The 21,603-nt window shown below is 39.7% G+C and overlaps 2 protein-coding genes across 2 annotated transcripts; one reads left to right on the top strand and one right to left on the bottom strand.

Annotated features, from left to right (window-relative positions):
• Window positions 1–410: 410 nt before the first annotated feature.
• On the top strand, window positions 411–10,917 carry PLA2G10 (phospholipase A2 group X). The gene is made up of 4 exons (XM_054080617.1): window positions 411–661; window positions 4,703–4,868; window positions 7,806–7,912; window positions 9,990–10,917. The coding sequence occupies exons 1-4, from the start codon at window positions 604–606 to the stop codon at window positions 10,133–10,135; spliced, it is 477 nt and encodes a 158-aa protein (XP_053936592.1). The 5' UTR covers window positions 411–603; the 3' UTR covers window positions 10,136–10,917.
• A 349-nt stretch (window positions 10,918–11,266) lies between these two features.
• Window positions 11,267–20,841, bottom strand: BFAR (bifunctional apoptosis regulator). The gene is given in 13 exon segments (XM_054080618.1): window positions 11,267–12,408; window positions 13,256–13,461; window positions 13,980–14,143; window positions 14,361–14,419; window positions 14,421–14,461; window positions 14,463–14,523; window positions 15,171–15,340; window positions 15,709–15,922; window positions 16,739–16,868; window positions 16,871–16,912; window positions 16,915–16,959; window positions 16,962–17,054; window positions 20,707–20,841. Coding segments are annotated over 12 exon segments (1,353 nt in total). The 5' UTR covers window positions 16,990–17,054; window positions 20,707–20,841; the 3' UTR covers window positions 11,267–12,215.
• Window positions 20,842–21,603: the final 762 nt, after the last annotated feature.

Genomic DNA, 21,603 nt, shown 5'->3' with positions numbered 1-21,603 from the left:
ATAAGCAAGAAGTATTGTCCTCACGTGGAGAAGGGCAACGAAACCAACTGCAACAGGGGCATCTAGGTGTAGGTTTTACAAAATGATACAAGAGTTGGACAGGTAATGGAAAAAATATGGAAAGATTACATGACATACAAGAAAAATACTCAGTATAAGGCTCCATTTTGGTTGAGGGAAGACTAAAAAGTTATTTTGATCAAGCTACAACTAACCATAACCAGTGTAGGAGTCGGTAGCTCTTTAGCCCTCCAAGAAAAGCATCAATTGGGAGATGAATTGCGGCAAATCCAGACCGCAGGTACAGGTGCCCATGTTCAGCACCGGTTATAATTAAGCACCGGAATAACTTACAACACCGTTCAGCGCCATCAGGGCTCTCCCGAACTAGACGAAACGACGTAGGAGGTGCTGTAGATCAGAGCGGCTGCCGCTGCCGCCGCGGGCAGGCGAGTCCCCGCCGGCCCCAGCTCCTCCCTCTGCGCGGATGGAGCGCCGAGCGCGACCCGCGGCGCTGCCCCGGCTCGGGGCGCCCGGCAGCCTCTTAAAGCCGGCGCGGCGGCTCGCGCTGCCACTCGTGCCGAGCGCCGGTGCCCGCAGCCCATGGCCCCGCGCGGCCCCGCCACGCTGCTGCTGCCGCTGCTGCTGCTGCTCGCGGCCGGTGAGTACAGCCCGCGCCTGCCAGCGCCGCGGGACGGGGGGACGGCGGGGAGGGGAAAGCGTCGGGAGAAGCGGTCCCAGACAGGGAGCGCTTGGCAGAGAAGGGCTTGGAGCGGCTCGCCCGCGGGGCATTGCTGCGCATCGCAGCCCAGCTTCCATCCCCCCTCTCCCCAGCTTCGAGGCGGGGGATCTGCTAGAGAGACTCGTGTTAGGTCTACTAAAGCTCATCTGTAACACGCAAGCGTGTTCAGAAATTCACTATTTCAGAGCAGCCCGAGCGTGTGACGATGGCCAGAGCCGAGCCCACGGTACCCACGCTGCTCTTTGGGTGTTGAAGCGCACCTTCTGCGGGCGCTTCGGGCACAGAGCACCTCAGCGAGGAACTGAACTGCTGGAACTGAGATCGCCTACAGGACCTTAACTGCGCTGTCCTGAGTTAGTCAGTCTTTATGAATAAGTTATGATGTGAGAACATAATTAAAGGACCCCAGCCCCATCGCTGCACATAGCGACTGCTCACTGTGCAAGTATTTAATTAATTTTTTTTGTCTTCTATGTCCTATTTATTAAGCAGTGCTAAAGACCAGTTGTAAATTTCGAGTCCATTTCCTCAAAGGCTTTAGGAGGTATTCATCAGAATAGTATCTGAAAGGGCTTCTGTAGAACTATACTACCATCCCTCTTTTTCAGAGAGGTAGGTGGGCTGACACAAAAAAGCATCCACTAATTTTAGGTTCCCGTAGTGACACATTAGAACCCAATTTTATGTACGACTACTAAAAATTATGTGGAACTTGAACTACTCAGAGCCTGTCTCTTGACAAGTGTTGCGGTAACTTGGTACTCCAACCCTAGGATGTTCAGCAAGCTGGGAAAATGCTATTAGTAAACATTGATAGGTATTGTTTTAAAGTGATTAAATTAACTTCACACTGAACCTCTGACAGTTGTAACAAAACCCAGTTTTCCAGAATAGCATTCAGCTGCCTTAATTAAGAAATTCTCTTTTGTCTTCTTATGCTTTTTTTTTTTTAATCCTTTACTACACAACTTGCAAATTCACCAAACCAGTCTTTCAAATATAAAGATCCAAAGGACAAGAGCCTCAATTCATTCTTATAACAGATTCTGTGCACAGAATGAAACAGGGTCTGGGGTGGGAAAAAAGGCAATTGCACGATTAGAGGACGATAAGCTAAGATGCTTTCATAATGGGGCCGACTTAAGGTCCTACCAAGCTCACTTGCCCCAATTTCCCCTTCCTGACCTCAGCATGCCCCTATTATTCCTTCTGCATTTCTATCATCCTTCAGACTTCATCCTTGGCATGGCACAAACCTCAGCAAGAACATTAAGGAAAGCAATGAAAGACTACTTCACTGCTTCTGTCAGCCTAGAATCATCATTACAGAGAGCCCAGCTTTGATCGGGCAGCTCTGAGTCAGGCATCACAGTCACCCAATCCAAAGGCTGGAAGGGAAATGCCATTTACATGTTTCTGAATGCTTGGCCCACAATATCCAAACAGGCAAATTTTCATCCTTTAAAAAAACTTACATGTGACTACAGTTTGTAGAGATAGCACATCAGTGGTCTGGGCAACAAGATGAGCCCATTCTCTGCAACAAGTACAATTCAAAGGTTTCCACTTCGGTCAAGATCTTGGAGATTCATCAGAAAATTGGCTTACTCACGAGTTTCAAGTTCTGAACTACTGGGGCACCATAACTGCACAAGGAAACATCAGTATAGGAAATCTTACACAGATTTAAGAACAAAAATATTTCTGTAGCCTCACTCTTTGAAAGAATGGCTTAAAATTTCTTTCTAAATACACTAACCATCATAGACTACATTAGATACTAATGATTAATGTAGTTATGTATCATAATTATGCAAAGCTGTGCGTCTCAATAAATAAAGATACCTAAGCAAAAAAAATTATGTTTGCAGTGTGCCCATTACAGAGAGTAAAACATTATGGGAAATATGAGTTGTCACAAAAAAACCTGTGTTTCTAAATTTTTTTTCCTCTAAGCATATGGAAATTTAAGGGACAGGATTTTAAAATATTATTGTAAGCTGTTCAGAAAACCAGGAGAAAAAGAGACTAGGAAGGTATAGTGGAGAACATCTTGCAAAACCATAACTGCATTTAGCACCATCTCAACACTCAGGAACTTACACAGGCAGCAAACCAAGAAGTTCAAGCTCTGCAGACTGTTGCTCTAGTTTGGGCACCAGGAATTACACTTTCAAACAAGCACAACAGAAATAGAATGGAGTTGGTTACCATTACTTTCTCTTGGGCTGTTTTTAGTGCTTAGTTTCAGCCTTCAGAAAGTCATCTCATGGGTTTCAATCTGTCTTGTTTAGTCAACGTAATCACAAAGACAACTGCATAGATTTGTTTGGAGCTTTCTCCTTCCCCATCTGCTGTTTTATGGTGCCTAAAGTACCCTTAGGATTGATATGGGTTTGGTTTCCCTTCAGCCTTTACGTTTAAAGCAGGTACATCATATCCAGTTAAATCTGAGTTTACTGATGGACTAATCTCTCATAAAAGTTTTCTTTCAACAATGAGAATAGTTGAAACTTTGTTGAAGTTCCAATTTCTATTGTACAGTAACTACTGGAGGGACACAGCAGGAGGAAACAAGATCTGGGAGTAGTCACTAGTCAGAAAAACACTAAATATTGTCTTGGGAAGCCTGGCTATTTTAATCAGTAAGGACTAGCTGTAAACATTCTTTCTAAAGCTTTTTTTGATCATTCTCGCATATAAAACAATTGTATTCCTTAGTGGAGTTATTTCATCAGGTGTTTAAATTCCTTTGTTTCATGAAATCAGGAGTGTTGGAGGTTGCCAGCATCCCACACATCTCAAGTTACACAACTGTGCTGGGAACAATATTTTTCTGGCTGATATGTGTTAATCATACAATCTGTTATAACAGACTGGGTAATCTGATTATATACAAACTGTATAGTCATATAGTTATTCTGTAGGAAAATAAATATCAAAACCTTCAATGACAAAGTCCAAATATTTTTTCTGCTGTCTCTCTAGATATCAGTTAAAGGTCAATGTCTTCTCAGTCTGTACCCAGTACTAGAAGTTATGGTTTATAAACTGTTCTCCTTATACTAAAATAAGTCTGCTTAATTAGTAAGACAACTCTAATCAGCAGCATTGCACTAATTTTTTTTGTACTCAGACAACTTCTTAAAAATTGCTGCAAATAGCTTGGAGCCTGCACTGTACAGAAGTGCGACCTATTACCATTCAGGATCTTTGACACATTAACTCAACCTGAAGGATGAAACAAAGCCCTAAAAACAGTCACCTGGTGTCCCAACATTTATCTGCTGCCTACTGCTTTAGTACTGACATGGGATAGTTATAAGAAAGTTCCTAAATAGCCTTGTTCTGGAGAAATACTGGTGAGAAACCCTTAAACAACAAAACCCAAACAAAATGTAACAGAAAAAAACAATGCTTCTTCCAGTTTCCCCAGGAATGACTCCAAGCTCCTGCCCATTTCCCTGCTCTTCATCCACCCCATCTCCACCACCAGTCATTTGGCTCCTTTGTCCAAAACTGAAGAAAACCAGAAGCCCATCATAGAGGACGTTCATATAAAACATTACATTCCACAAAATAACAGCACGGGCAAAATTGCATGTTATGGTAAAGAGAAAGTATTGCAATGCTCAGGACATGGAATATCAGCAGAGTAGTGGATCCAGACCACAGAACGTGTACTGGCCCTTGCCGATGTTCAGACTGGAAGGGACTGAAGTCTGCCACCGTATGCTGCCTTAATGGGAGGAAACCAGTGCAGCTACTCACAACTTCAGTGTTCTGCTCACTATGGATCGGGGCAACATGGGACGGGGTGAAGCAGTGTGGCCCCCAGGTGTCAAAAAGAAAACTGCACTAATTGTCAAGTATTGGCATTTATTATCAAAGTTAATAAATAAATAAAAATCTGTTTTATATCCTCATGCTCAATTCAGTAAACTAGTTTTTCTCCCACAGTTTCTAAAGGCACTTCCAGAGAAGCCCATTTTAGAAATCGAAGAGGGATTCTTGAACTAGCTGGAGCTGTTAGATGTACTACAGGACGATCTCCTTTTGCCTACCTACGTTATGGATGCTACTGTGGTCTGGGAGGAAGAGGATGGCCCAAGGACAGGGTAGACTGGTAAGACTATATATCTGAGTAATTAAGTGCTGAATGTATGCAGATAACAGAGTAAAGGGGCTAAAATATGAATTGGGCCTATTTAACATCAGTGAGGGAAGTTTAAGCACACCTCAGACTACGAAAACTCTTAAGCACTAAAACTGCGTTGCTGTAGATCTACATCAGTCTTACCTACCTTTAACTCAAACTCTCATTGCATTAACATTGCATTCACAGTACTATTGAGTTTCTTTTATGTTGCTCTTTAGCTGAAGAATTTGTCTTCCTGGAAAAGCTTTAAAGCTCAAACTTTCAAGCTATCTATAAAAACAACTAAAAAACCCTCTGCAATTGAAAAATCATTTGAGTCTACTGCCACCCATCCCACTATATTAGTGTTCAAAATAATACATAGAAAATAATGCAACATTCAAACCGTTGAAAAGAAACTTGTGAATAAAAGGAATTACAAATTGTTACTAAAATAATTCTAAAACCATACCTTTGTAATTATTACTGAATCTCAGTATATTGACTGATTGAATTTATAATGGAACATTAGCTGACAAGAGGATCATTTTCTGCTTACAGTAGTTAAATAAAGGGTTTACATTTTTAAGCTTCCTATTATAACAATACATTTCCCCACCCTGCATGACATCTCTATTGTAAGGTAAAGGAAAACAAACATCTGGTACTCACACTTAGGGTGGAATACATGGAAAGGTCAAATCTGATTTTTTTTGCATAAGGATTCTAATCATGATTAGACATCAAACTTCTAGAATCTTTGCCCAAATATTTCAAGTTTTGGATGTGATTTTTTTAAAGACAATTTTAGAGAATGTAGTTGCCACTTCAGTAACTGGGAACACTTCAAAAAAGAAAGCAGCGTTACTAGTTCTGGTAATTTGTAGACGTGAAGATAATGATGGAGAATCCACAGTTTGCCAGTCTTAAAAAGTGAAAAAATGGCCTACAATGAAAAAGTCCCGTAGTAGCAAGAAGCTGCTTAGTCACAAAACATGGTTTGCTCTTTGTGGTTCAGGTTTTAATAGCTACAGAATATTAAGAATAAGCCAGAAGCGAGTGTACTTACTCTACTGCATTTGAATAGAATCAAGAATTGCACCAATTGAATGTAGAAACAAACATTCTTACAAATTTGATTTTTTTGAAGTTTTAAGCCACATTCTGGGCTGTTTACATTCAGAATTATGCCTGAGAAGAAGTTAAATGAAAACACGATATTACTGAATCTGAATTAAGAATGTCTGTAATGGAATTATTCAACTAATGGTTAACGCAATTTAGATGTTTGCCTGCCATTTATAAAAATAGGCTTTCAAATGGAGCTAATCCTATACTGCGTTTATAAGATAAAACGCAAAATTCTTAAACATTTTTATTTAAAATTGCTTAAAAGAGGACTGATATAATTTGAAAAATTTTAGTAAACACATGAAAACAGACTGCACTATGGCAAAAGCTGCTGCATTTCCAGGTTTATTTACCTTAGTACTACTACAGAGACTCACTAGAAGTCAATTTTTTTCAATTCCTGCTCATGAAATGGATGTATTGAGCTGCTTCACTGGCACGTGCTGTTCAAGTGTTACCTACTGCAGGATCTTTTCGTATGGAGATTTGTATGGAATTACCAAGTAATTATTTAATAAGCAGAAGAGAAAACAGTAATTGCCAGTGAGAGCTTACGGTATTAACTTTTTCTATTACAGACACAAATTCCTCAGGCAATCTGAACACCACGTGCCTGCTGTAATACAATGGTTTTAGGCTACCAGGAGGCAACTGAATGACTGGATGCATAGAGCTTATCATAAAATCATAGAATCACCAGGTTGGAAAGGACCCACTGGATCATCGAGTCCAACCATTCCTAACGCTCCCTTAAACCATGTCCCTAAGCACTTCATCAACCTATTCCTTAAACACCTCCAGGGAAGGTCACTCTACCACCTCCCTGGGCAGCTGTTCCAGTGCCCGATGACTCTTTCTGTGAAGAATTTTTTTCTGATGTCCAGCCTGAACCTCCCCTGGTGGAGCTTCAGGCCATTCCCCCTTGTCCTGTCCTCAGTCACTTGGGATGCACTCTGCTCTTCCACTGAGCCAAAAAAAAAAAAAAAAGGCGCATAGTTAGCTTGTATATTTTTGCTGCAAACCTACATTTCAGATCCTTGTTACCTCCTTCACTTGCTATTCTAGGCTTACAATGATTCTACATCAGCAGAGTAATTTTTTGTAAGCATTAATACTTACCTATGGTGTTCAGTTCCACAGAAAGGCTATAAAATTCATTGTCCCCCTTATGATGAGGAAAATTTTGAAATCATAATTTTGGGCAATTTTCCAAATTTTCTCAAAACACTAAGCAAACAGTTTTAGTTGTATTATGACATGTATTATTGTGCCTATTTATGCCTCAACAGTTTACCTACTGTCAGCTTTTCTGCTACTACCTAAGGACTTTGCTATAAGATGACATATATGATAGTATGCTATAGCTTAAGTTTTCTTATCCCTTCCCTATCAGTAACCATTGCAATAGCATCAACGACTGTAGAAAAATGCATTGTTCGTTATCTGACAGACTGTTCTGGCATTGAGTCTTGGAAGGGGCTACAGGTAGGCATACCCACATGAAAGTTTGTGTTTAAAACAGAACACTTTAAAGATTCCTTGAATTTTCATCTACAAAGAAGTTCAACTAGATCAAAGTGTATCAGACATCCTCTTCATAACTGATTATATGAAAAGTTAATATTTTTTCCAGGTGATCTATTAAACAAATTTCTGTGTTTTGATTCCTGAGCATTCACATATGTTGACTTATTTCACACCCTTTAAGAAACATGCTGATAAAAACCATCCAGATTGTGTGGTTATAAATCACCACATTGTGAATTAAGGCAAGCTCCATCCTGTTACTCTCAGGTGCTGCTTTAACCACGACTGCTGCTATGCGAAGGCAGAACAAGCAGGTTGTCACCCAAAGACAGAAAGTTACTACTGGGTATGTGAAGACAACGCTGTTGAGTGTGGTGAGTGAACAGTTACAGTTTTTGGTTGATTGGGGGCTTTCTTTTTTAGTTTAACTTGTTTGTTTGGCGGTTTTTGTTGTCTCACAGAAAGACATCTTCTTAATTAACTATAAAATTCTTCTTTTACCATGTATGGACAAGTTTTTGGCATACTTGCCACTGATGGGTTGCACAGCCCACTGCTAATGGCTGCAATCTATGAATGAATTCACAATTACATCTTACAAACACCAGGGCAATAGCATATTTGATTAGCATGCTTATTTATAGAAGTAACATGTACACAAGCGTAGAAATCTTAATTTGAGAATTTTTACATAATTAGTGTGCAAGTTGCAACAGATGGCTGACCACAGCCTGATAACTTTGATTGCTCTGAAATACGAGTTTTAGCAAATATTTTCCAACACACTTAAAAGACATTTTTTAAACTATTAACTTCTATTCACTTTGTGACGTGGTTCAGTAGGCACAGTGGTGTTAGGCTGATGGTTGGAGTGGATGATCTTGGAAGTCTTTTCTAACCTTAATGATTCCATGATTCTCACAAGCCCCTTCTCCCCAGTTCACAGTGTTTTTTCTTGCTGTTGTTAGGTCTGGGGGGTTTTGATTGTATTTAGGGCTGTGTATGTGTATTTTTGGTTTGTGAGGGGGGTTTGTTTTTTAAATCAAGTGCTGTGTCTGATAGTTTGCATGTAATTATATGGTACTTCCTAGAATGAAAATCAGGTTGAGAATACATTATTATTTGCAAACCCTTACAAAAACTTGTTTACAACCTCGTATCCGAGTTTGTCTGCTGTCGTTTAAAAGCAACACATAGGCTGTTTAAAGAAAACAAACCCCTCATTTCATATCTCAATTTAGAATTTGCCTGTCCTGAAATTAAATAAAAGTTTTTGATGCTATTTCCTTCCCTCCTTTTCATTCAGCCTTTAATTTGCCCAAGTGTCTACCACATGCACAATCTCTACTTGCAAATATCCTTCTCCACTCCAGAAGTACCAAGGTCTCCTCTCTGAAACTATTTAAGTAACTGTCAAGTTACAATCCACCCATATTTGGCTGTAAAAAGGTTCTGCTCCTGTTCCAGTCCAGATGCTGACAATATTTTAAAATACTGGCCAAGACAGTAGGCACATCATCAAGAAACAAAGCTGAAACAGAACTCCTAGTGTACCACAGAGAGAAGCATCAACATACATACATTAAGAACACCATTTCATAGGAGAATTTGAGTTCATTAACAAAACTGGACACTTGTTCTGCTCCTAGACAAATACCAAGCAGAGATTTTAGGCTATGCTCTTAAAATGTTAAATACTCAAACAAAATATAATCAAGGATTCTTTAGTTTACAGACAGTTGCAGAGAGAAAATGCACACATTTCTGGGCTGGCACAATAAAACCAAAATATATTGCTGTAGAAGAAAAAGTTCATGCCAAGAAATCTGTTAAGATAGCACTACAATTATAAACCAAATATGACCAGACATGGATTTCATTATACTTAAACCCATTTTACCTAACTTAATGCCTTAGTAAAACAAGGTAAGCGATTTAAGCTGCACATGGAATATCTTTGCATCCCTTATTTCAGGTATATAATTTTAATGCTACATTCTTTAGTAAATTAAAGCGTATGTGAAAATGAAAATATCTTCCCAAACTCAAGTTTCACTATAGGAACAGGGCAGGCAGGGAGGGCCACGTAGCACTTTCTAAAGAAGCATCAGTTATCAGAGCTCCTTTAATAAAGGTGAAGAAGAGTATTTAAGTATTTATCCAATTATTATATTTTCACCTGTCAAGATAGTTCCACTGATTATCAATTTTTGCTAAACCAAACAATGCTTGTGTAGTCTCTGTTGCTGAGATGTCCTGGCAGGGAGCTCTTGTCTAAACAACACAAAAGAACTGTAAGCCTTAGTAAAAGCTCAGCACAGTTCCCATTGCAGTTGAAATATTTACCATATAAATGGCTCATATTAAGCGTGATGTAGCAATTCCTGGTATTGCATTTGGTATTTTTAATTATTTCAGACTAACATCAAACTTATTGTTTTTTTCTTTCAGAATCACTAGAAGACCAATGTCAAAAAATGGCATGCGAATGTGACCGTGAAGCTGCCAAATGTTTTGCTAAAGCTCCCTATCATACAAAATACCTTTTGTGGCCAGACTTTATGTGTGGCGAGATTCAGCCTTTCTGTAGGTATTAGATATAGGACATCAGTCTATGACAACTCTCTACATATTTAAATCTAATATTACTTTTCTTTTTTGTCACAGTAGTGACAACAAATTATTTTTCCCTTTCTTGACCCTCCTTCCTGCCACCTCTTCCTCTCTGCCCCAGAATAGCCAAAGCAAACATTTATCTTCTTATTTACTTCCTACAGTGCTCTGACTGAAATTAAGTTAATTAGTCCCATGTAAGCTTTTATTGACTAAATAGGAATTTATCAGTTCAAGGAGTAACTGACTTGAAATTAATTTTGTCTACCTAAAGATTAACAGATCTTTCAGATTCATAGTATTGACTGTAAACTTCTCATCTGGCCTGCATTAGCTAGAAGATACAAATCAAACTTTTCCACTAACATTTACCTCAACATTGCTTAACTTAGAACCAAACAGAAAAAAATGCGACAGTGAAGCAACAGTGTCAGCTGAGCCCTCTCATCTGTATTAAACACTTATTATGAAGCCTAATTTAACTTTTGTATCTCATTCCACTTAAGTTGTCCTACCTGTATTAAAAAAGGCATAATATAATTATTTTTCTAGTATTTACTTTTTAAATATAGTTTTCTAACAAGTTGTTCATTAGATATGGCTTAAGCTCCTTAATCTATGTATACCCCGAGTTTCCCGTGGGCACAGGGAGACATCCTACCCTTAAAACTTCAGAGCCAAACTTAAAATTACAAATGCAAACCATCACCAAGACAAATACATGAAAAAAGGAGCAGTCACTGGGACCAACTGTCTTTCCCATAAGTGTTTGATCTTGGACAACACAAGTCTGCAAAGTTGAGAATTGTATATAGCTCATAAGGATGTAAAGACAGTTTAGCTAGAGTCACTTCAGTTTTTTGAAACCTTTTAGGAATACCCATCAGTAACACAAACTGGTGAACAATACACTTGTCCATAACTGCCAATTTTAACAGTTTAAGAACCAGAAGGGGTTTATGTCTGCTTTCACCCACATCAACTTAAAGTTGCAGGGCTACAGAACAAGTTTGCACAAGTCAAAGAAAGTACTTCAATATTAAAAAAAAAAAAAGACTTCTTTAAGGATGAAGATTTCAAAACATCTTTAATCTTCAAAAATATTCATAGGCAAATTCAAAGTTACTATTAATGATACAAATGAAAAATGAAAAAACTCAAACTGCTGTAGAATGCAATGGGACAAAGCTCTTGAGTAAATAAAAAAATTAACATTTGCTTCTGTCAAAAAACCATACATTAACACATGGCAATCCTGTTTACGCAAAACAACCTTCCAGTCAATATTCACTCGCAGATCTACATACATGCATTATATTGCACTAGGACACAATTACAGTGTCAGATCACTTCTCAAAATAACCCTTTTTATGAGATAACCCTAAACTTAAGAATTAGCAACAGGCTTCAAGAGGAGAGCATTGAAGAAGGTACTGACGAAGTCTAACTGATCTGAAAAACAAATTTTGAATAGTAATCACCACATTTTCCGAAAGACAAAAAACCCTCAGTCTTTGCCTCCAACAGCGGGAATTTTAGAACAAACTCTACTGTGACCGTATTTGACGGTCATAGCTTTACATGTGAAGCAGACTGAAAACACTGAAGTACTTTCAGTTTCAAGCCTATCCAGGAAGAGCTTTCCTTTGGCAAACTCAACTTGAGGAACACATTGCTGGTGTGAAATGCTAAGTTAAAAAAAAAAAAAAAAGTCACATAGCTGTTCAGAAGACACCGATTTTAAGGCAGGCTTGAAAATAACCAGAATACTCAAGACAAGATGAAGAAGTTTGATTTGATCAAAAGTAGGGTGACAGGACCATAAAAGTTTTACACAGTTAAATCAGGAATGTCTTATTTTTTTAACAGGAAATTCCTTTTGGATAACAAAACCCATCCTCAGATTTGGAATCAACTGATTTAAGGGTAACTAATATTAAGGCTTTTTTGTATGATTAAGTTAACCTAATCCACCACTTTCTCTGCCACATATACAAAGAACAGTTATGTTTATTTCAAGTGTTTATTTTTAGAAGCTAAACAGCTCAAAAGTTCCAATGCCAGTCATTGCACTTGTGTCTCCAGTCGCCTTACTTCTTTAACAACAAGATCAATGTTTATAATTGGGTTAAAGTACAAGGCCCAGTAAAACAAACAATTGCAGACAAACTGAGGAATAAAAGGCCAAAAAATGGCAATAAAAAGACCCTGGGTTAAGACTTTCCAGAAATGTTTCCACATTCTGTGAGGAACAGTCCTGTGAAAAAAGAAAGGGAGAAACTTAGAGGAACTTTGTTTTGTTTTTTTCCATTCTAAGAAAAGCTCGTACGTGCTGCAGCCTCAAATTATTTAACCATTACTCTGGTATCTGTAAAACATCATTCTGCACTCCAGAAAAGCTTCCTTAAAATACATTAATAGTAGTTTTTGTACAAGGAAGCATTAAATTTACGCAGTAAGCTGGGAGTGGTGAAATTCCAGGTTTGCCACGGGCGATGTCCCTGGTCTCCTGCAAGCCTGCTGTGTCCCTTAGCTTGCACCCAGGGCTGATCCTGTGCCAGGTCCCACAACTAGCCATAAAAGAGCACAGCTGTTATGCAGCACTGCTCGTATGCTGAAATTGAGCCTAAAGCAGTAACTCAAACCAGCAATTTTGATCACTTATCAGAAAGAATATCAGTGTAACTAAACTTATTTATGTTCCTGAGGATTCTTCCTTCAACAACTCTATTGTAAGCATATTGTGACAAAACTAATGCATTTAGTTCTCAGCTAACAGCTAACAACCAGTTGCCATAAAGGGCAGCTTTCACAGTAAAAGTTAATATGTACCCAGTGGTTAAGAACATGCTTATTAGCCTGACTGCATATGCTGCACCTAATCAGTAAAGCCAGCTATAAGAAACCCTTCCAAGCATTCACAGAAATAAAGATGTTCAAGAGTCAGTCCTAGTATACGTGCAGATATAGATTCACACGTTAACCTCAGAGCAGCGATCAGACACTGTCACTTCAGTGAGCAACTGGGAAATCCTAAGACTGTCACTTCCTATTTATGAGGCCATGTACTTCCTACCCTCTCCAGTGAGCTCAGTAAGACTTACTTCAGTTCTCTTCTTGACCAGAGCCTCCAAAAGGAGAATACTTCCAGAACAGAGAGCAGCATTGCATTTACAATTATAAATCTTGACGTCCAGTAGTGCACATCCAACCAATCCCAAGCAAATTCAGCTATCAGCTGGTATGGCAAAAAGAAGTACTTCACAATGAATTCTCTCCATTGTTTCCAAGAAGGATTCTTTAAGGTCCTGTAAATTAGGATAAACACAACTGTTGATTTCCTATTACAGACACAATACTGGCGTATTTCCACTAGTCTTGTTGAAAAATTGTTTTTCCATACACTGAAAGCAGTAACTTATCTTTATTCTAATTCTGTTAGCCAATATTGTAATTTCATCCAGTAATTTCATTAGATTAAAATAAAAAAAATCACAGAGGAGACCTATAATGCCATTTGGTAGAACACAGTATTTTGAGTGAACAGCCTTTCTATAGTCATGTGAACATTCAAAAAAAAAAAAATCAGTTTTCACAGATTTGAAGTCTTAAAAAGCCTTAAGTCACTCTTACTAAAGGTCTCTGTCACAACATTGGTAATCACATACAACTAAAAATCAAGGAATATAAAAAAAAGTCCTACAAAGCAAGTTAAAGTGTACAGAGATGAATATAGTGCATAATTATATCTTGGGGTTTTATGCCACTAGTCTTAAAATGCTTATCGCTAAAGCAAGTTGCATATTTAACGTTTTAAACACTTACTATTAGTTTTGTGAAAGTATCTTCATACTTGTCTTCCTGCATAGGGCAAATTGTATGGATGAAAGGTAGGAAAGCTTCCATGTACTCAAACAAATAGAGGTATAACATACTGAGCCTTGGGGAATTCTTCAGTGCATACAGAAGAAAGAGTGATTTTCCTGGATTTACTGCCTGCAAGATATCAAATTATTAAGTTTCATGAAAAAATGAAATGAAAGGGTCATGCCAGTTCTTCAATTTTTCTGTCAATCATTTTTTCAGATAGAGGAGTTCATTAAACTGAGCAGTTTTTGCAGGGTAATTCTACTACCTCAACATTCCTCCTGGCTTTAAGAGAATCTTCTTTTAAACATATTATTTTAAAAATACTTAAATATACATGACAGATTTTCATATAAAACGTACCTTATATCCCAAGGTTCTGTGGTGGCTTAACACTAAAGTTTCACACATTCCAGTTCCGCCACAATAGCTCTTCTGTGGGTTACTGTTCTCTATACTGTAAGGCTCTTTGATGAAATCCTCCTCTGTCAATGTTAGAAGGAGTCTACAAGAGCAGAAGAATTCAGAAGGTAAACAGTGCCTCTTCACCAAAAAGATACGACTAAAAAAAATCAGCAGTAACATACTGAAACAATAAGCTACTGATGGAGGGTATTGCCTTTTGGATTATATTCCTATCATGTTCTCAATCATCTGTGTCTCAGAGCCTGGGTTTTATATATCCTTCTTTTCAAGTACTCCTGCCTGCTTTCAGAATGCAAATTTATCAGCTTGTTGGCTCTTACTGGACACAGTTCTTCAGTATTTCACGGATCCAGTCTGGTTGCCTGAAATCAAACCCAGAGCTTCTTGGGAAGAATGCATCAAATGCATATAGCGTGTGTATTTTCACAAAAAAAAAAAAAGCTGGGAGGGCTGGATAATAGTAGAATTTATCTTTCAGTATCATTTCAGTCTGCATTGTCAGCCTTTTAAAAAGTTCTTAGAAAATTCAGTACTGCTTAGTACCTACTACTGAAGTTTTCAACTACAAGTGTTAAATTTTCCTCTGAATTTTATTCCGATACATCAACAGAATGTTCCCACAATCTATGGAATGAGGTACAGTCATTTCACAGTATACCATGCCTAATGAAAACTATCCAGTAGTCCAATCAAAGGACAGTTTTTCTTGACAACTAGGCCTCTCACCTTCCATTCACTTTCTCTAGTAAAAACCTTTCTTTGTAATGTGAAGCCCATGGGCCCAGCTGCTCTAACCACAGTATCACTTCCTCAGCAGTCCACTTAGCAACAGGCTTGTGGACAAGATGATCTTCTTCAAATTCTCTGCTACTCCAGTGATATCCAAGTAGAATGACCTATAGGTACATTAAAAAAAAAAATTAAAAAAGGGAGAAAAAAATATATCCTTCACCTGCAGAACAAATATATTAATGATACAAATAAACACGCATTAAGGGGCTTGACATGTAGAACTTTCCCTTTTATGGACCTTAGAATGTCCAGGTTATAAGAAAGCATCTTGAAGTTTTACCCAATTTGTCTATGTTCCATGCGTAGTATATCACAATTGTTCCTGACAGACAACTCCAAATGCTCCCTCATTTACTGCACTCAGATGAAGTCTCTTCTACACTGATCATCCTTTTTATGTGCATGTAATTTAAGTATATTTGATTGCATGCTTAATGAAGTAAATATGGAAAACCAACCAGATGAAACTTACTGCTACACAAGTTAAAGCTGTCAGAACGCCTGAGAAAAACCCTCCTCCTCGAGGATTAATTCTTCCTGTGTTCGGAATTGTAGGGATCTGGTCATTCCCATATTTTTGGAAGGTTGCTAAGCTGCGTGCTACATCAGTGTTTTGTTGAATATCTTCTTTTCTTTGTTCAATGGCATCAGAAAATAGCTTTTCAATAATATCCCTAATGGGAAAAATATTTGTCATTGTACTACAACCACTGAGGCTTAACATTCAGAAAAGGGCCTAATCTTTTTATTTTTGTTTTCCAGCCTGTACTAAGATTGTCATCTCTGAAAGCAAGAAAACATTCATTAATAATATTTAGTAGAGTTAAAATTAAATAAATTACTTCCAAACATCATGTTTGATTTTCCTTAGCTTCAAAGTATAGGGAAAGTCAAAATATCACATTAAAAATAAAAATCCTTATTTCTTGTATAAAACTAGAATTCTGTGTGCTACTGGCAAGCGGCAATTACTCAAAAATGCTAAGCAAAGACATGTAAAAAGCCTACCATCAATCCTACCATCTATTTATTAACCTAGAGTAAGTATTGTTAACACAGCAAATACATATGTCTAGCTTTGTTCTGCAATAATGTCACATTTCTTCAATAAGTAATTCCTATTACAGAAATAATGACAATTATCAAACATCATTCTAACTTTGAATTATTTGGAATAACCAGCTGGACCAGCAGATGCACGTGTCTTAAGGATCCCTACTCTCCATCCTTCAAAAATTCAGAAAAGGAAAATAAAAAATTTAAAAAAAAAAACAAAACAAAGCAAACCAACCTACCTCTTAGTTCCACACAGAAAAAATGTACGTGAACAGTTCAGTGCAAGTGCAGAACATGAAAGATTTCAGGATTTAAATATCCTTGCGACAGTTCAGATTACCAATAAACTATGAAAATCTGCAGCAAACTCAGGAAAACCAGAACATCTAAAGTTGGTGGATTTAGAAATCCCCAATGGCACAGGGTACGCTTTACCTGAGGAGGATTTGATTTTGGGGAATCCCTCCCATTTTTCTCTGCATTCAGGGCACTCATTCTTTCTGGATGATACCCACCACAGGCTAGGCAATGTCTGCAGAAAACTATGCCCACAGTTCAGGGTGGTGGGATTGACAGAATGTCATAACAGCAGTGGCAAAGGAACTCACTAACTGATAGCTGCGCCCCATCTCAGGAGCGGCATGTTTTTCAGCTTCTGCTCTCTCCTTTTGCCTTGTAAAGTCTCATCTTCTTCCATTTTCTTTTACACCTTATGCAAACGGAAAGCTCTCCTAGGTCTTCAAACCAGGTGAGGCATTACTTCTGCAAAGCAACAAGATAAACCTTATTAAGAAAAACGTTACTACAGAAGTTCATAATTGCAAGCAGTGTAATTTATCATTGTAATTCAATTCTTTTGTTAGTCTGATGGTTTTAAACTTTTCAACTGATTTAGCTCCCCTCAATATCACTCATATCAAACTACATTTTACATCTGGCTTTGATTGTAAACAGCTGGGCTCTATCTCCCTATATTTTCTTCTCCTGTGTTTACATAACCCAGGAAAATGAAACAAAAAACCCTCATGATGATTCAGATGACTTTTGACAGTATCTTTAACCAAGAGTTTAGTAAAAAAACATGATAAAAAGAAAATATCATTAGAAAATACAACATGAGTATAATGCAACAATCTTTTTTTTTACTCCATCACCATTCTTTCCAAGCACGTGGAATAAACCATTAGTAACAAAGGTCAATGCTGCACATTGCTGGCAATGTTAAAAAAAAAAAATCCGATCCATAAAATCATATGCTCCGGAATTTAAGGGATTGATCTGCTTGCCATCTCAGTGAAAGACTGAACTCTGTATTAACTTCACTGGTAAATACTCTTTGCTAGTATTTCAGAAAATGCACAAATGGAGAACAGTTTAAGAATGTTCAAAGCTTTCCAGAAACATAAACCTATTTGGTGTTCCTACTATACTCTCTCAGATGGTTGTTTCTAGTTTCTTTCTGAAAAACACTGATCCAGGTCACTCACTCATCAGTCACTACATGTTAGAAGCCATCAAAAGCTCTACAGTCTCCTCCTCAGGCACGACCAAATCAAAATCTCCTAGCAGGAGCCATGTGTTGAGATGTTAAGTTACCATCTTTCAACCAGATACAGCACAGAGGTATAAGCACACAAGTTGGTAAGAATAAAAATAAAAAAAAACCAAACCCAAGCAGTACAGAAATACAAACCAACAGTGCAACTAGTGTCCTCAGACTGCTTACAAATGTGCCTGTTCCCAGCAAAGCAAAGACTTTGGTTTCTAAAAGACAAACCTGAAACTTCATTTACAAGCGAAGAAACAAAACCAAGGCTTTGCACTTAAGCACATTTTTCTGTTTGTCCTGGAAGAGAGAGACGATGGATTTCTTCTGCGGGTGCAAAAATCTGTCACCATTCCTCTGTTATGACCAGAGGCCAACAAACCAGAGTGATTTTCTGAAGCACTGTTGAGATGTACTTTCTCCACTGAGCAACATCAACACTTTGTAAAAGATTTTGTTTCTGTTCCACTTTCATACAAGCTGCGCCTCTGGTTCAAACCACACCAGTTACCAAACCCAAATAATTAACGCTGCAATTATTCCACCCTGTTTCGATACAGAAAATAACAGGCTCGTGCACAGTTGTGGAAATATAACCCTTTTGTTCTAGTTTATACAACTTCATGTATAAAACAGCAATGTAGTCTTGTAAGGAGCCTCCTCTCTCTCTCTCCCTCTCTCTCTCCCCCCCCCCCCCGCCAGGACTACCCACTGAGCTGGGAACCAGCCAACCTCTTCTGATGTCATTTGAAAAAAAGAGAGCTCGAAGAACTCTAATTACAAACTACATATTCATAAGTGCAGTTGCTTTAACATACACATGAAAAAGAACCAATTAGGCAAGCATGTTATTAAAAAAACTAATTAAGGAAAACTACACAGTAATGGAGATTAAGCTTGAAATATGAGATGTCTAAATTATTTATAATACATAATAGCATTTCCTTTTGTGGCAATAGATCGCATATAGGAAAACAGTAAAGAGGCAATTCCTAAATAGGAACAAAACCAGAGTAATGGGGCACCTGGGCTGTCACTGCACCACCAAAAAATCAGGTATTTTCAGAAAGCAAAAGGAAGTTAAGGTACTCCCATCTATTTGATGCATCTAGTTGTGCAGTCTGGGACACCCATAATGATAACAACAAATGCAAACAGAAGTCATCTAATAGTCTAATAGTCAAACCCACCAAAACAAAACCAACACAAGATCTGAGGGCATTAATTGGACATTAGACCTTCAAAGAGGAAAGAGGTCTAGCATCAAAGGGTGGTTCTGACTACAACCAACTAGACAGAAATTGGCTGAGATGGATAATTGTCCTAATTCAGCCGAGTACTCTGCTGTTATCGTGAACACCTGCATCCTGTATGCAGGGCCCATTTCCAAGGTGATGGCACCAGAAAGAAGCAGAGCATACAATAACCATATCCAAGGTACCATATTAACTTGTAGTGTAGGTAGGTCACAGCACCACATAAATAGTTTGGGGCTACTATCACCAGATTAAATGCTAACTATAATTGCACTGATTTAGTCTCACTGTTCAAGTTCTTTATACTTTTTCTTCTTCCGTATTATTTTTTAATAACCAAATCAAACCCCAAAAACTCCTTTAGAAGTTTTTAAAATTTTCCTTCCAAATACATAGTAATACATACATGTTGATGTAGAAAATGTCCAATCTGTAAAAAGTAAAACTTCAATTCCTATGAAATAACTGCACTTTATTATGGCATCTTACATTTCTATTTGCAGTTTAATTTTATTTTGCAGGTGAATGAGGCAAAGAGTTCCTGGAAGTGTCAGCTACTTGGGTAAAAAATACCAGGTTACTAAACCAGCCATCAAGCACTTCAAAGTCCCATAAGCACTTCAACCAGAAACTGCAGGAGCATTTGTTAAACAGAAGAATGAGATGATAACTTCAGGCTTCAGTCAATTTACTGCAAAATAGAGAAATCTCTACTACTGTTTTTTAACTAATCTCTTACTCCAGCACCATTTAATCACATAGATGATTCACTGGGAGTGCATGTAGAATAAACTGCTCTACTGAAAAAGTGCAAGCTAATCTTCAAGAACCTTTAAAAGCTCTCTCTGCTCAGGACCTCATAACTGTTATTTTCTACTCTAAGCAGGAATTACCTCCCAATTCGTGGAGAATTTCCCAATTGTTTTCATTCTGTTGGAATTCTGAAAAAAGATTCTTCACGCTGCTGTGTGACCTCTAAACGTGCAACCAATACTCTGACAGTGTCCCTGCCCTGAGCTTCTTCTTCCTGCTTCTCTCCAACACCTCATCTCTTGGTACTGCAGAGCTGCTGAGCACTGATCTCTTATTTGTGGTTATTCTACAATGATAGGTGCTCATCCTATACAGTCATAGAATCACTAGGTCGGAAAGAATTTTGAGGTCGTCAGCCCACCATACCTGTCCACTACTAACCATATCCCGGAGCGCTTCATCTAGCCGTTTCTTAAACACTTGCAGGGATGCGGACTCAATCACGGCCCTGGGCAGCCTGCGCCAGTGACTGATAACCTTTTCGGTGAAGAAATTTTTGCTAATGTCCTATCTGAACCTCTCCGGACACAGCTTAAGGCCATTCCCACTCATCCTATCACCTGTCACTTGGGGAGACAAAACCCCATCTCACTACACCCGCCTTTCAAGGTCTCCCTCAGCCTACTTTTCTCCAGGATAAAAGAATCTCAGGTCCCTCAGCCGTTCCTCACAGGCCTGTTTCCCTTCCTCAGCTCCCGTGCTCTGGCCACGCTCCAGAGCCTCCTTGGCCTTGCAGTGAAAAGCCCAAAACTAACCCTTAGATTCGAATGCAAGGGCAGAATCTTGTGCCCGCTCTCGCCGGCCACGCTGCTTCCAACGCAGCCCCAGCCGCTATGGACCTTCTCGGCCACCCGAGAGCACACAAGGGGGCTGATTTTAGTATTTCAACAGGAAAACAACGTTTCTTCCGCGACACCTCGTGCCTACCGGCTCCTCGGGACCTTTCCCTGCAGGGCGATCGTAGCTCTCTTCCTCCGCCGCCGCCGTCCTCTCGCTCTTCTCAGCGAGCCCCATCCCTTGCCTCTTCGCTCCACAGAGCGCGCTTCCCGACGCCTCAGGGCCTATCGAGCGACCCCAGAGAAGCTCCGCGCCGCCAGGCGCTGCCGTCCCGCCCCAAGGGGAAATGGCGGCGGCGCGCCGCGCTCACGTGGGGCGATCACGTGCTCAGGGGCGCAGTCACGTGGGCTGTCGCGTGCGTCGGGACGGTCACGTGGGCTATCACGTGCAGCTGTCTGGTCACGTGCAGCGATCCCGTGCTCGGGGGCAGTCACGTGGGCGGTCACGTGCGGCGGGGTGGTTGGGGCAGCTTCCGGCACCGCTGGGAGGCGGCGGGTGGGGCCGGGGCGGCGCGGGATGGAGGTGGTCAGGAGCAGTGAGTGACCGCGCTAGCTCCCCTCACCCCGGTGGCCCTTCCCCGGGCTGGCGGCGGGAGCCCCATTTCTCCTCTCCCCTTTGTGCGGGGAGGTGTGGTGGGCTTTTGCCCGCGCCCCGGGACGGAGGGCGGGCCCCAGCACCAGCTCCTTCAGCCGGGCTCCCCCAGTCACCCCAGTACCAACTCCCGCATCCCAGCCCCCTGGTCATCCCGGCCTCAGCCCCGCCTCTCCCAGTCATTCCAGCCGCAACCCCCCGACGCTAGTCCCGACCCGGTTTTCCCCCAGCCCCTCCGACCCCACTATCTCAGTCCTCCTGGTTCGCC

This window comes from Cuculus canorus, chromosome 15 (assembly GCF_017976375.1).
Source record: "Cuculus canorus isolate bCucCan1 chromosome 15, bCucCan1.pri, whole genome shotgun sequence".
In the NCBI taxonomy this organism is placed as follows: domain Eukaryota; kingdom Metazoa; phylum Chordata; class Aves; order Cuculiformes; family Cuculidae; genus Cuculus; species Cuculus canorus.
The sequence above is the reverse complement of the archived record's forward strand: the minus strand, read 5'-3'. Positions and strand labels throughout refer to the sequence as shown.